General features: G+C 42.4%; 1 protein-coding gene across 4 annotated transcripts in view; it reads right to left on the bottom strand.

Annotated features, from left to right (window-relative positions):
- Rsph3 (radial spoke head 3) overlaps positions 1 to 14,838 on the bottom strand; it is a 61,985-nt gene that overhangs the window by 30,222 nt on the left and 16,925 nt on the right. For all 4 annotated transcript variants that reach the window (XR_008221153.1, XM_052750871.1, XM_052750873.1 and 1 more), the window contains exons 2-5: positions 10,117 to 10,204; positions 4,241 to 4,382; positions 1,987 to 2,132; positions 846 to 1,049 (exon numbers count right to left, since the gene is read on the bottom strand). Coding sequence is in view for 3 of the 4 variants with exons in the window: in XM_052750871.1 (XP_052606831.1) it covers positions 846 to 1,049; positions 1,987 to 2,132; positions 4,241 to 4,382; positions 10,117 to 10,204 (580 nt within the window). In the remaining variant the exon portion in view is untranslated. The remainder of the gene's footprint in view (positions 1 to 845; positions 1,050 to 1,986; positions 2,133 to 4,240; positions 4,383 to 10,116; positions 10,205 to 14,838) is intronic.

Below are 14,838 nucleotides of genomic sequence, written 5' to 3'. Positions count from 1 at the left end.
GTAAAAGATTAGTAATTTTGGAAGAAAATATAAAATATAGTTGATTAAGTATTGAGTAGAATTTTCTAAAAACGTACTTTCCTTCACAGTACTTTGGTCCCTTTGGGAGACCATTCTCATTGATTTAAGGATTCTGGCACTACTTCTTGTTTATTCAGTGGATAAGAAAGAGTGACAGCCATTGTCAATACCAGAAAGACCCTTAAGTATGATTAACTAGAGGTTTGTCTAGATGTAGGTTGATACACTTTATTAAATGAGTTATAAAACCTTTCTTATTGAAGAGTCATAAAACATAATTTGGAAACCAGAGCCTGACCACCAAGAAAAGGACTGAGCATTCTCAACTGATTACCCCCATTAGCCCCAGCACCCTACCCCTTTCTTTCCTTTCATCTTTCTGCTACCAGATGATGGCAAATCAAGGCATTTCTTCCTCCAGTGCTCCTTCCAAACTCTTGGTATTTAAGAGCACCATACAGTTTGGACACATGTAATATAGGAACCTAAATTTCACTGGGAGCTTTTGGAAGTTGACTTAGTTACATTAACAGAAGGTGGAATTTACAAAATGTAAGTCAACCATGAGAAATTTATGATCTACAGGAGAGACCTGAGCAACAAACACTATAGGTCTTCTTCACAGGTATTTCAAAGGGTCACTAGCTGCATGATATCACAATATACATGATATATGTAAGCTTGAATGTGATGTATTAAGTAGCCAAAAGGCTACAGAACAGCTTTGGATATCACACATAAAGGGTAGAAGGCCCTGGGTTCATTCCCGAAGAAATAAGAGAGGAGGAAAAGAGCAAGACAGACAGACAGACAGACAGCTCCACCTTTTCTTCTCGGTGCCGTCTCTCCTGCTCTTCCAGCCGCTGTACTTCAGCCAGCTCAATATTCCGGATCTCCTCATATGCATACTGACTGGCCCGCAGGTTGGCCAGCTCCTCCTCCTCCATCACTTCCAGAAGGGCCTGTTCAATCGTCTTCCCCACCAGAACTTGTAACATGGGTTTGACTTCAAGGTCAAAGTCAAAGAGCTGAAACACAAGAGAGAGCAAACAGGATTTGAACTTGGGCCCAATGTGTACAGGAGTGGAGGTGAGTGACAAGAGGAGGTGGCTGTGTCGTCCGTGCCAGGCTCTGCACTACCACTCTGTGTGTTCACTCTCAGAACACCACCCCCCCAGGCACACAGAAGAGCGTCCTGATTACAGGCAAACATCTACTAAGTCAAAATAATGAAAGAAATCTATGTTCATCAATATGAACTCCAATTCTCATTGATTTTAAGATAGAATTCTGAAACTAAAGGGAAATGCCCTTGACTTTCATATTGTCTTTTTTCTGCTAAACATTTATTGACTAAGGACCAAGAAGAATAGTCCCCCTCTGCAGTGATTCTTGTCTAACAGTCAAAACTGTCTATGCAGTGCCTGAACACGAGAACTTTGTCTCCCAGTCTTAATGACAGTTTTTCAAGTTCCTTTATTCTCACTTCTCTACGTCATTGTTCATGTCATCATTACCTCTTGTTCCATAAACAGACATACTCACGCATTCCACATGTAGATGAGAAGGTCATCCAGAATTTTAAACGTATAGCACCTTCATAAAAGGTAGATACTCCACAGTGACTTGTGGAGTCACCAAGAGTGGACTCTTATGTAAAGGGTAGTAGTCTTCCCTATTTGGTACAAATCTTAGGTACATACTAAGTAAGTCCGTAAGCAAAATGGAATGTGTAAAAATGTTTGTAATGATTTTATTTTTTAATCTGCAAGTAGGAACAATAAAAACTGTGTACTTAAAACCATTTCTTGGCACTACAGGATAAAACCACTATAGGTAATAACTCGAAAGAAATCCAAAGAGTGAATTTGATTGTGAAATGGCTCTTGTATCTGGGAAGCTTTACCTGAGTCTAACTGTATGCCATCTTTGAAGGAAGAGGGAAGCCAGAGGGATGTACCGTACCTCTCCTTCTAGTATTTGAGTGGCCACATCTTTGCCAGTTTTGGCAGGAATGAAGAGTGGAGTCGGTGGTCTGTCCAGAAATGCATCTGTCTGGCATTCCATGTCGACTTCCACTATACGGTCAGCAATTTCTTCAAGGTATAATTCTAGGAAGAACATTATGTACAGTGGGCTTACAATTAATTATGGTTTATTTTAGGCATACACACATATTTGAAATGTCAGCTCACCACAAATAGAATTAAGTTACCAGGCATGGTGACGCACACCTGCAACCCCAGCACTTAGGAGGCTGAGGTGGGGAATCTCGATTTAAGGCCTACCTAGGACCCACAGTGAGTCAGAGGTTGCACCTCTAGTAAATACAGGATTTGCTCTAATAAGTGGGCTAAGAGCCTGGGAATTTTAAGAATCATGCACCAAACCAACTTGCTCTTTGGTGTTCCCTCTATGCATAGTTTAGAAACAGACACAAATAAATGTCACATTAATAACGTGATGAGGTGGGGCAATGTGGCAGCACATGAAGAACTTGAACACTGGTGTCGAATGCTGAACACAGGATCCAGCCAAGACACAGCTCTCCACCCTCAGTTTCTCATGTGCAAAAAGGATCAAAGTTACTTGTCACACAGACTCTTTTTAACATGAGAGTCACAGGTAAAGGGCCAGAGGCAGCAGTAAATAAAAAGTAGGGGCTGTATCATTTAATATTTCATTTGGTATGAAGCTCTGTGGCCAGTCTTCTGTGGTTATGACATCATGTGGCATCTACAAAGTTAATGCTTGAGATCTGCACAATCAAGATACAAAAAAAAAAAAATACTAGTAAAACCTCTCACGTTTTGAGTTTACAGTTTTGTGTTGGCCACGTTTAGAGCTTTTTGACACACCTAGGACAAGACTAAGCCTTTAGTTGTCTGAATCACATTGACATTGACTCATTCTAGGCTTGGCTCAAGGGCGGGGGAAGCAGTATACTTTATTCTTTTTGCTTTTTCTTCAGATATTTCATGATGAATCTGCTCATGGTCTTCACTGGATAGGAGAATCTCAAGTCACATCAGTCTATGGAAAACACCAAGTACTGTCAGCTTACCAAGACTCTGCCAACAGGAAATGCCTTGCCCAGCATGGCTTGGTCCTAGAAACTTGGCTAGGGGCATTGAGGGAATGAAGAAAGGACAGACACACAGACACATATACAGAAAAGCTGGGGTCCGGTGGGCTGTGCCCACTCTGATGGAGTGGCAGCTGCTATCACAGCAACCCAGAATCTCAGAACATTTATTATGGATGCATGGGTGGGGGTGGGAAGTGGGTCGCTCATCTCTGTAGAAGGCGTCTGTAGGCAAGCAGTCGCAGGTGGTAAGCATCTGGGAGGAGAAATCTGCAGCTGCTAGATTTGCACACACTGGTCAATCACCTGTAAACACTCATACTTGCACACTGTCAACATTCACACTCAGACCAGTAGAAGGCTTTGCCAATTTCCTGTGGGTCTGAAGCATTAGTCCTTGACACGGTTGTGCCCATGTCAACAATACACATTTACTCAGAACTTCATCTGCTGTTTACACATTCACTCAAGGCTTCCTCTGCTGTTTACAAATTCCCTGAGGGCTTCCTCTATTTACACATTCACTCAGGACTTCCTTTGCTGTTTACACATTCAGTCAGGGCCTCCTAGCTCCCCATAATGAAAGTCTGCCCGGGACAGAAAGTAGAAGAATTAGACAAAGAGAGGAACTTTCCTGTCACTTTTTTTTTCTGGTCTAGATAAACCAAGTAGAGAGAAGCCATGAGGCATAAGCAAGTAAGCAGCACCCTTCATGGCCTCTGCATCAGCTCCTGCCTCCAGGCCCCTGTCCTGTCTGAGTTCTGTCCAGACTTCCTTCAGTGACGGACTGCTTACAGTGGAAGCGTAGGCCAAATAAACCCTTTCCTCCTAACTTGCTTTTGATCATGGTGTTTCATGGTAGCAACAGCAACCGTAACTAAGACAGTCATCTAATACGGGGAAAAGGCTAGGAGAAAATGAAGTAGTCAGGAAACTCTTTTATCACATCAAATCCCTACTTCTAGCACTCCCAACATTATAATAACATGTGTTCTGTGTGTCTGTTTATTGAACAGACTTCCTACCATGTAACTAGGGAGGGACCGACAAGCACAGACGATCCCTAAGTAACATGAAGGAAAGAAAACCTAAGTCCCAGCGGGCCGACATGATGCCAGCGGCATGGCCACGTACCTGTCTGGACGTCCACATGCTTTCTGCCCTCCACGGGCTCAGGCGTTCGTGGTCGGAGCTGCTCTTGGGCTCGTTTTCTGGCAAGAGCCCTCCTCCTGGCCTGCTGCTGTCGCTGAAGCTCTAGAGGGTCAGGCTGACCGGGCTGAGAGGGACAGACAAGGCCGTCAGCTCTCACAGCAGGCAGCCGCTGCCACCGACCATGCATTCCTGGCTAGCACCAGCGCGGGTGGTGGCCAGCGCCTCCTGAAGACCGATGGTGGGGCAGGGCCATGGTGCTGGAGTGTGGTCAGGCCACGGCAAGCTAACAACAAGTCCACACGGGACACATGGGTGTAGGGTCCTAGCTAATTACCCGTTTTCCCTCAATCAGCATGTTTACCGTCAGTTCCTCTGGAGCCTGGTATAATGAACTAAGTTTGTCACAGTAAACTGAAAACCACTAGGGTTTTTAAAAAAAATCTGAATTCAATTGAATATATTTCTCTTAAAATTTTTATCAGTTCAAAGAGAAAGCACCCTGAGTCCAAAGAAAGCTTCTTCTAGTACACAAAATAAGTTGATCAGAAGGCTGAAAACACTGCCTGTTTTAAGTGAAGGTAATTATGAAAAGAAAAATTGAAAGTATTTTGTATGAAATATTTCAATATTTAAAATTTGAAATTTAAAATCTCATGTTTAGTGTATGAGCATGTTCATGTATGTGAGTGCAGGCATGTAGTATGAGTACCACAGCACATGTCTGTGAGTGTGGGCATGTAGTGTGGTACTGCAGCACATGTCTGTGAGTGTGGGATGTAGTATGTGTGCCACAGCACATGTCTGTGAGTGTGGGCATGTAGTGTGTGTTCCACAGGACATGTCTGTGGGTGTGGGATGTAGTATGTGTGCCACAGCACATGTCTGTGAGTGTGGGTATGTAGTGTGTGTGCCACAGCACATGTCTGTGAGTGTGGGATGTAGTGTGTGTGCCAAAGCACATATCTGTGAGTGTGGGCATGTAGTGTGTATGCCACAGCACATGTTTGTGAGTGTGGGATGTAGTATGTGTGCCACAGCACATGTCTGTGAGTGTGGGCAATGTAGTGTGGTACTGCAGCACATGTCTGTGAGTGTGGGATGTAGTGTGTGTGCCACAGCACATGTCTGTGAGTGTGGGATGTAGTGTGTATGCCACAGCACATGTTTGTGAGTGTGGGATGTAGTATGTGTGCCACAGCACATGTCTGTGAGAGTGGGCATGTAGTGTGTGTGCCACAGCACATGTCTGTGAGTGTGGGATGTAGTGTGTGTGCCACAGCACATGTCTGTGAGTGTGGGATGTAGTATGTGTGCCACAGCACATGTCTGTGAGTGTGGGCATGTAGTGTGTGTGCCACAGCACATGTCTGTGAGTGTGAGCATGTAGTCTGTGTACCGCAGCACATGTCTGTGAGTGTGGGCATGTAGTATGTGTGCCACAGCACATATATGGAGGCAGGAATACAACCCCGGGTGTCATCTTCAGAAACGCCATCTACCACCTTGCGACAAGGTTTCTCCCTGGCCTGGAGTCACCAATTAGGGTAGACTGATGGCCAGCAGGCCTCAGGGACCCTCCTGTCTCTCCCTCCCCAGTGCTGGGATTCAAGTGTGTACCACTATACCCAGGTTTTTCAGGTAGGGCCTGGAGTTCAAACTCAGGTCCCCATGCTTGCAAGGCACACACATGACCGAACAGCTCCCAGCCCCCATGTTTTTATTTTTAATCAACATAAAGAAATTGTGTTTATTTACGGGTCACAGTGTGACATTTCAACACATACATACCATGAATAGTGATCAGATTATAACAATGGGCATCTGTGCCATTTCTTTGAGTTGGGAACACTTGAAATCCTATTAGCTATGAAAAATGTTTTAAAAGATGTTGCACATAAGGAATTCTATAACATATAACTCCTTGAAAGAGACTTGCTTTTACTAAGCACTTCCCTGAGAGACATCTAGGTTGTACCATGTCCCAATAACCCACCTGCTTGCCCCTTATTAAAGTTATTTTAATTATGTACATATGTGTGTGGGAATGTGCATGTATGAGTCTAGGTGCTGGGAAGAGGGTACTGGATCCCCTGGGGCTGGAGTTATAAGTAGTTATGAGCCACCCAACACTGGCACTGGGAGCCAAGCTCAGGTCCCCTGAACAGCTGAGCCATCTCTCCAGTATCCCCACCCCCAATTCTGCCTTCACTGAATAGTACAAGTTGGCTGGATGGACAAACCAGTTTGTTTTCAATATTTACCTCACAGGGGAAAAAAAAACATTAGAACATGCTTTCTGTTCCTGTACACTACAAGTGTTGCTATGAATGCTCATAAGCAGGCTTACATGTAAAGGTAAGCTTCCACTTCTACTGGACACACATAGATGCAACTGCAGGTTTGAATATATCTTCCCTTTGGTATGTGCCCTTGAAGCCCCTATTGCCAGTTTCTAAATGTGAGTGCAATAGTAGGTATATCAGCATGGCTAAACTTCTCTTTCCCCAATGGCTAATGCTGAACATCGCGGGATGGGCTTGCCATCGGCATCTTCTCGCTGCTGAAAGATCTGCTCTCAGCTTTTGACATGTTGTAGTTGGTGTGCACACTGTTTAGCTTTCAAGCTTTGAGGACTATATATTTTTAGTAAAAGACCTCGGTCAGACGTGAGGCTGATCAGAGTGTGGCTTGCCTGCTGAAGTATGAGCTGTACTGTTCGGTAGCTTGCTCTTCCATTCACTGCCTTCTAAGGCTTTTCATCAGTCCAGCTTGGTTTCTGTGCCTGCTATCCTCACGGTCATACAAACTCTTCACTCTTCCCAAGGTTATAGAGGTTATCTCCTATAAGTTTCGTTTTTCACATTTAAATCCATGATCCACTGACAAGGCCTCCCTATGTAGCTCAGGCTAGCCTCAACCTCATGATCCTTCTGCTTCAGCTTCCCCAAGCGCCCTGCTCTTTGTACGTAGGATTGCTTTGGCATTTTGGGGTTTGTGGTGATTCCACAGGAATTTTAGATTTGTTTTTCTATTTCTGTTAAGAATGTAATCTGTTAGTTCTTTCTGCAAGATGACAATACATGATGACTCAGATGGAGGAATTATAAAGGAGTCAAATTTATTTTAACCAGAAGTAAAAAATTATGAATTCTTTATGCAAATAAATAAGCAACTCAGCAGAGAAATAGAGAATATAAAAATGAACCAAATGGAAACCACAGAACTGAAAACTAAAATAACCAGAATAAGAGTCAAGTAAAGCTCCCCATGGGAAACCTGCTAGCATAACACTAGAGACTTTTTCACTTAACATGTCCTTTCTCTCCAGCTCCTTTCAAGACTTTAATTTTCCAAGTTAGATTTGGATGTGGCTTGGTGTGGATTTGACTTCTCCTTGGGGTTTACTTACAGTGTCCTGAGGCTCTTGACTCTTAGTCTAGCACTAAGTTTGTAGAATTTTCAAGCACTATTTATTCAAACAGTTTCTTCTCCATGTGATTTGCTTTCTTCTGATTCACTAATCCCTTCTGGTGTTGTCTCCAATGCACTACAGACTGTCAGTGAGTTTTTATTCTGGTTATTTTAGTTTTCGGTACCGTGGGGGTGTAGGTCTGCTGACTCTGGTGTTTGGGTGTGGAGGGGCAGGAGGGGCTGCAGCATCCACTCTTACCAGATTGTTTCTCCTTGTTACTATTAGATAGAATTAACTTAGCTCCACATTGGTTTTGTTACCAGCACTCAGAAAAAGTAGGGCACCAACCTGTGTCGTCTCCTACTTACCTACCTCACTGGGGCTGTGTGAGGGTGGAAAGTCCGCTTCCTGCTCCACTTTTGTGGACAGTGCCTCAACATGGGAACAGCGTACAGATTTGCTCTCTCGCTCTGTATGTGGGGTGAGAGTGCTCCCTACTCAGCCCAGCCTCACTGGCGATGTGGGGAGGGACCAGCAGCTTTTCCTTTAGTGTCTAGCTGAGGTATGGGTCTGTAAAGCTGTCCTTTCCCCTTGGGGTTGTGCATACTGTGGGTGGTATGGACTTCTCCAGCATCCCGAGGATGATGTAGGAGAGGAAGAAAGGCAATCTGGGAACACATGGCTGTGCTGCTTCTCAACTGAGTCTCAGAGTCTCTGACCAGGCTGTAGCCTTCCATCCTCCAGTCTTTTAGGGTTTCTGAGAATGTGTCTTAGGGGATTTTAGTCCTAACAAGGAGGAACAGGAAGGGTTAGGGCAGGTTTTTATAGTAAGGTGCTGATTATTTGACTAAAGAAGTTTTAAAAAGAGGATCATTTTCTTTTCTACTTTTGTTTAGGTATATTGTGCTCGTCGTACTGCTAAAGAAAGTGATGCACTATGTGTGGATCCCATGTGTGGATCTTCTGGCACTGGCTGTACCAAAAGTGTCTAGAGAAGCTTCTTGAAAAATGCAGTCCTGATAGTGAGTCTCTGTCTCTGGGGGAAACAGCATAGTCTGGTGTCCAAGCCCTAGAGGTCCTGATGCAGGAGACTGGGGCAAAGGGCAAGGTTCAGACCCATCTTTTTAATCAGTTTTCCAGGTGATGCTGATGCAGACCCAGGCATGGGATCTATTGCTTAGACTGTAACACTCCACAGATGGCCATTTGCAGGGCTTACAGTTACTATATGTGACGTCTATACCAAGAAATCCACTTACTACTATGGCATGTCTCACTCATCTCTGTATCCTAGCTATTCAGTAACTATTTCTGATTAGGTAAAGAAAGGATACGCAATTCAGACTTTTCAGTGAAATAATATCAGCAGTAGAGGATAAGACAATCTAAAGAAAACTAAATGTGTCAGATGCCAGCCAGAGCACAGCCTCACACTAGGGGTGTCTGTGGACTGCTTAAATTGATCTGCAACAATTGAGTACAAAAATCCAAAGTCAAAGTTTAGAAACTTTTAAAGGGTCCACTAGGATCCTGTTGAATAAAAAATTAGGACTTATTTTAGTAATTATTTATAATTGTAGAAAATACATAAAATGTAAAAGTTATGACTTTTTCTTTTTTTATGGTAGGGAATATATTGGTTGGTGAAAGGATTCACCCTTTAGAGCAGACCAAAGGAAACAGGTTTATTTAGTACTGCAAAGAGAGCAGCAGACGGGGCAGAAACAATGAGCTGCCCACCACATCCACTGTCCTTAAGTATACAACTCTATGGTACTGAGCACAGCCACACTGCTGTGACCATCACCACTACTCACCCTCAGAACTGCTTACTCTTCTGTAACTCAAACTCTGGGCCTACCAAACAATAACTGCTTTCTCCTCTAGCTCCTGTAAGTACCACTGGGCCCACATACATATGCAAATACATATACACACATACATACACTTATACATACATACATATACACATACATATGCATATCCATACATACATACACACTTATATATACACACAGACATGTACATATACATACATATATACACACTTATATACACACATACATACATACTTTGGGGGCAATGTTGGGGGTTGAACTGAGGGCCTTGCACATGCTAGACAACTACTCTATCGTGGCCCACACCTCCAGCTTCTATGTATTTAAAAAATTCACTCTTCAAGTCACCTTTTATTTCATTTTCTAAGTGTTTAGGAGACAGACAACTGATCCTTCACCACAAATAACGTGAAAGCTGTGTTATACAACTATCCTGGTTAGTCCATCCCTAGGCTGTGGAAGCCTGAGCTCCTCTGCCTGACTTCCTTCAATGATGGGTTGTGACCTGGAAGTGTAAGCCATGTAAACCTTTCCTGCTCCAACACTTTTGGTTGTGGTGTTTGCGACGGCAATGGAATTAAACCAGGATAACTACACAGACTGCTTACCACCTGGCCTGTGGGCAGGGCATAGGTGTTGCCTCGGATGACCCTTCTGTCATACATTATGTTTCCGTAACTCAAAGGTTCGTCAGGTCTGAAAAAACAGAAAATCCTAAGTGAATAGTATAGTATTTGAATCCATTAAGTATAGAAGTAACCGTCTTATTCAATAAGAAACACAAAACCAATGCAAAGAAGAAAGCCAAGAGGTCAGAGCTAAGAGCTAAAAACCTTACCCTTCCTCTTGCGGTGTTCCTACCTCTCCGAAAGAGACCTACTTCCTGTGTGTCTGTCTTTATATTGACTTTCTGTTCTGCCTTCTCATTGGTTGTAAACCCAACCACATGACTGCCTTGTCACTGCCTGTCTGTACAGACCTCCAGGTCTTCTATGGTTGGTATTGAGATTAAAGGCGTGTGTCTCCATGCTGGCTGTATCCTTGACCACACAGAGATCTTCCTAGCTCTGTCTACCAAGTTCTGGGATTAAAGGCGTGCACCACCACCGCCCAGCTTTCGCTATGGCTTGCTAATAGCTTTGACCCCCAGGCAACTTTATTTATTAACATACAAATAAAATCACATTTCAGTACAAATAAAATATCACCATAATTAAGTGAACCTATTTCAACAGAATTTAGATTAAAGATGTTTTACAAGGGCTGGAGAGATGGCTTGGCAGTTAAGAGCACTTGCCTTTCCAGAGGACCTGGGTTTGGTTCCCAGCACCCATATGGTATCTGACAATCACCTATAATTCCAGTTTCATGGGACCCTTTGTCTCTGGTAACACACACACATACACATAAACACTCATACATATAAAATAAAAATATCTGAAATGGTATAAAAGAAAGTGTAGTATAGTCCATAAAATATGGAGACAGATAGTTATCATTTAATAGTTACTATATGGCTGGACCTTAAAAATTTTATTTATTACTAAAAATTTTTATTTATATAAAATTTTATATATATTTATATATATATTTATTTTATAGTTTCATGTTGGGAACTATTAATCCTACTGAATAGAAGAAAAACGGAAAGGAATCTGCCCAGATTCCCCTCTTAGTAAGACACAGAGCTGGGCTCAGGCATAAAAACTTAAGACTGTTCAGCAAATATGAAAAGGGCCCATGAATCAGAGTCTGTCCTAAGAGACTAAAATAAGCCCCATTCAGGGATTGAAAACATACATTTAATAAAAGAATAAAGTTTTAAAAGAAAGTCAAACTTCGCATTGTTCTTTAAACCTAAAGGAACTGTCAAAATGTTAACAAATTTTGAATGTCAGGAATTATAATGACAAGAGTTCAAACATAAAGGTGACCCCTGTGGAGTCCTTCAGTGCATTTCTGTTTATAGCGGTGAGGACCACCCTCAGCCTACATCCATGACAGGCTCTTAGAAGTGAGCGAGTAGGCGGAGCCGCTGACACAGACTGAAGTCTCCTGAACACACAGGCATGGTTTCTGTCCACGTTACTTGGTCTCAGCTTGTGCCAGATCTAACACCAATTGCTAAATGGTCTTATTAATAATAAAAAAAAAAAAAACCAGAGCCAGATATTGGGGTGAAAGCTGAAAGACCAGAGAAACAGAACAAGGCAGCCGCGTTCTTACCTCTACGAAATACTCAGCCTCAAGAGAGAGACTTCCTGTTTACTCACGCCTTATATACCTTTCTGTGCCCTGCCATCTTCCTTCCTTCCTAGTGCTGGAATTAAAGGTGTGTGCCACCACTTCTGGCTCTGTTCCCAGTGTGGCCTTGAACTCACAGAGATCCGGATGGATCTCTGCCTCCCAAATGCTAGGATTAAAGGTGTGTGCTACCACTGCCTGACCTCTGTTTTTAATATAGTGGCTGGTTTTGTCCTCTGATCCCCAGGCAAGCTTTACTGGGGTACACAATATATCACTACAACCAGCTCCTGTGTGGGAGCACTCTCTTTTCTAGCCCCGTGTGCTACTTTCAGAGTTGTTTCCCGGCTACTTATCTGTGGTGATATTTTGTTTGTGCTCTAACAAATAAAGCTTGCCTGAAGATCAGAGGGTGGAGCTGACCTTCATTAGTTAACCATAGAGGTCTGGAGGTCTGTACAGACAGGAAGTGATATGGCTGGGTGGAGAGAGGAATGTGAGGTGGGTGGAGACAGCAGTTCACCCTCTTTGGGTCTGAGGAGTTGTGGAGTTAAGAGGTGAGATTGGTTGCTCCTTTACTTCTCTGATCTTTCAGCATTTACCCCGATATCTGACTCTGGGTTTTTATTATTAAGATCAATTAGAATTCACACTACATCTGGTATCCAACTTCGGTGCATGAATTCACGAAAAAGCCGCTTGCCTGTGGCTTTACAGCCACCAGCACACGCAGGAGCTCCCTCCAAAGTCATACCCTTGCCAGCTAGGTTTCCTTTCTTTTTGCTAAACCTCTGAGCAAGTTTGGGATTTTTTTTGTTGTTGCAACCTCTCTGCAACAAACTCCACAGGCATGTGGACTCAATATATGGCTGGAGTTAGCCCCTCACCACCAGCCAGCTCTGCTTTTAGGCATTTCCCGCCACACATGTTTCTTCTCCACAACCCCGTGTGCGTTTTTCAGACAGTGGAGTCCCTCTCCCAGTGGATTGTGGGTTTTCACTGGACCCCCTCCTCAGGCTGTTGCCACATTAGGAACTGCCTTGACACTCTCTCCGGCTTCTACTCTTCTACGCAGCAGCAGCAGTCAGCCTCACATTTCACCATCATCTGAATCGTCATCATGGGCAGATTTGGTGAGACAACTGGGAATTCTTAAAGGGAGAAATTAGTTAAAAGAGAGTTTTTTCCCCACATTAAAAAATGGGAAATGCTATTACAATGGAGGAAGTTAGGTCTCTGTATGATAATATGCTGGACGGTTTGAAAATTGAACAACTAAATGAGAGGATAATTAATGGGATTTATGTAATGTCAATTATAAACATTATTGGTTTTATTATTTTTGTTTTATCACTAAAAAAGTGGTTAATTTGAGTGCTAAGATACAAGTTTTAGAAAAAGTTATTAAAATAGATCATAGAGATATTCAGACCCAGTCAGAGGAATTTAAAGGAGAACCAATCTCAGTGTTTCGTTATAAGGTTAGAGAGGAATAGCCCATGGTTTTCAAACAGCCAACTTTAATTTATCTAGTAACCTTACAGGAATCGCCAAATGATAGATATCCCCAAGGTGTGTAAGAGCTGAACGGACTCCTGTGCAAATGTTAGATTTAAGGAGATTCAAGGAAACAATAGTCTCATATGGCATGCATTCACTTTTTGTGAAGCAGATGTTAAACTCATGATCAACTTGTAATAGAATTATTCCTTAAGACTGGAGAGATTTGATTACAGCAGTCTTGGAGACTGGTCCTCAATTACACTGGGGAGATGAGGCTAAGACCATTGAACAATGAAGTAGGGCTAGAGGTATGAAAATATCCCAAGTCCAACTTCTTGGAGAGGGAGATTATGCTAATGTACAAAGGCAATCTCTATATGATGACTACATCCTGGCTTTATGCCACAAAGCAGCCTTAAGTGCTTGGGATAGAACTGAAGAAGTAGGAAAGAAAACTGAGTCATGTACTAAAGTTATACAAGGCCCAAAAGAAACCTTCACTAAATCTTACAAAGATTGACTATAGTAGTAAATAAAATGATACCAAATTCAGAAGCTAGACAAATAATAATTGAATCTCTGGCTTTTATGCTAATGTACAAAGGCAATCTCTATATGATGACTACATCCTGGCTTTATGCCACAAAGCAGCCTTAAGTGCTTGGGATAGAACTGAAGAAGTAGGAAAGAAAACTGAGTCATGTACTAAAGTTATACAAGGCCCAAAAGAAACCTTCACTAAATCTTACAAAGATTGACTATAGTAGTAAATAAAATGATACCAAATTCAGAAGCTAGACAAATAATAATTGAATCTCTGGCTTTTGAAAATGGTAATGCACAACCAAAAGGGTAATTAGGCCATTAAAGGCAAGATCAGCACCCTTGGAGAATGAATCTGAGATATAGCCAATATTGAATCTCATAACCATGATGATGCTTGGATAGGAGAGGTGATTTCCAGAGGTTTGAAGAAAAATCAAAATGTCAAGTGCTTCAGTTGTGGTAAACAAGGTCAACCTAAAAAGGGATTGTAAACAGGGTGTTCCTAGAAACAATATTTTTCCTAAGAATAATCCCAACAGAATGCTTCTCCCTTCTGGAGTATGCAGAGGTATGGCAAAGGCAGATATTGGACTAGCGAATATAGATCAACAAGGGACAGACAAGGTAATCCGTTGCCATTGGGAAATGCCTTGAGGGGCCTCTCTCAGGCCCCCATGTCAAATTCAGTTCAGTTATTTCCTGTCATTGTGGAGGAAACTCCTTTCCAGAGCAATTAAAGAACCTAATGCCTATTGTAAAATACCATACTGCTCTAGATGATAGAATAGCTTTAGAAAATAAAACAAAAATTTCAGGAGAAACCATAAATCAAAATTGATAAAGATTAGATTTGAACAAGAGAGACCTCTTGATTAGAAGAGATGATAATTCATTAAACAGTGTGACCGCTCAATCTAAACTAACTTATAAAACTAACAAATGCTTTTTATTTGATCAGATACAACTTGCCAAAAGGGAAACTCCCTGAAGTTAGGGTTGGGGCAGGGTTTTATTTTTGTCTTTCAGGAGAATGAAGG

This window comes from Peromyscus californicus, unplaced genomic scaffold, assembly GCF_007827085.1.
Source record: "Peromyscus californicus insignis strain IS unplaced genomic scaffold, ASM782708v3 Scaffold_22__1_contigs__length_63687245, whole genome shotgun sequence".
Taxonomy (NCBI): domain Eukaryota; kingdom Metazoa; phylum Chordata; class Mammalia; order Rodentia; family Cricetidae; genus Peromyscus; species Peromyscus californicus.
The sequence above is the reverse complement of the archived record's forward strand: the minus strand, read 5'-3'. Positions and strand labels throughout refer to the sequence as shown.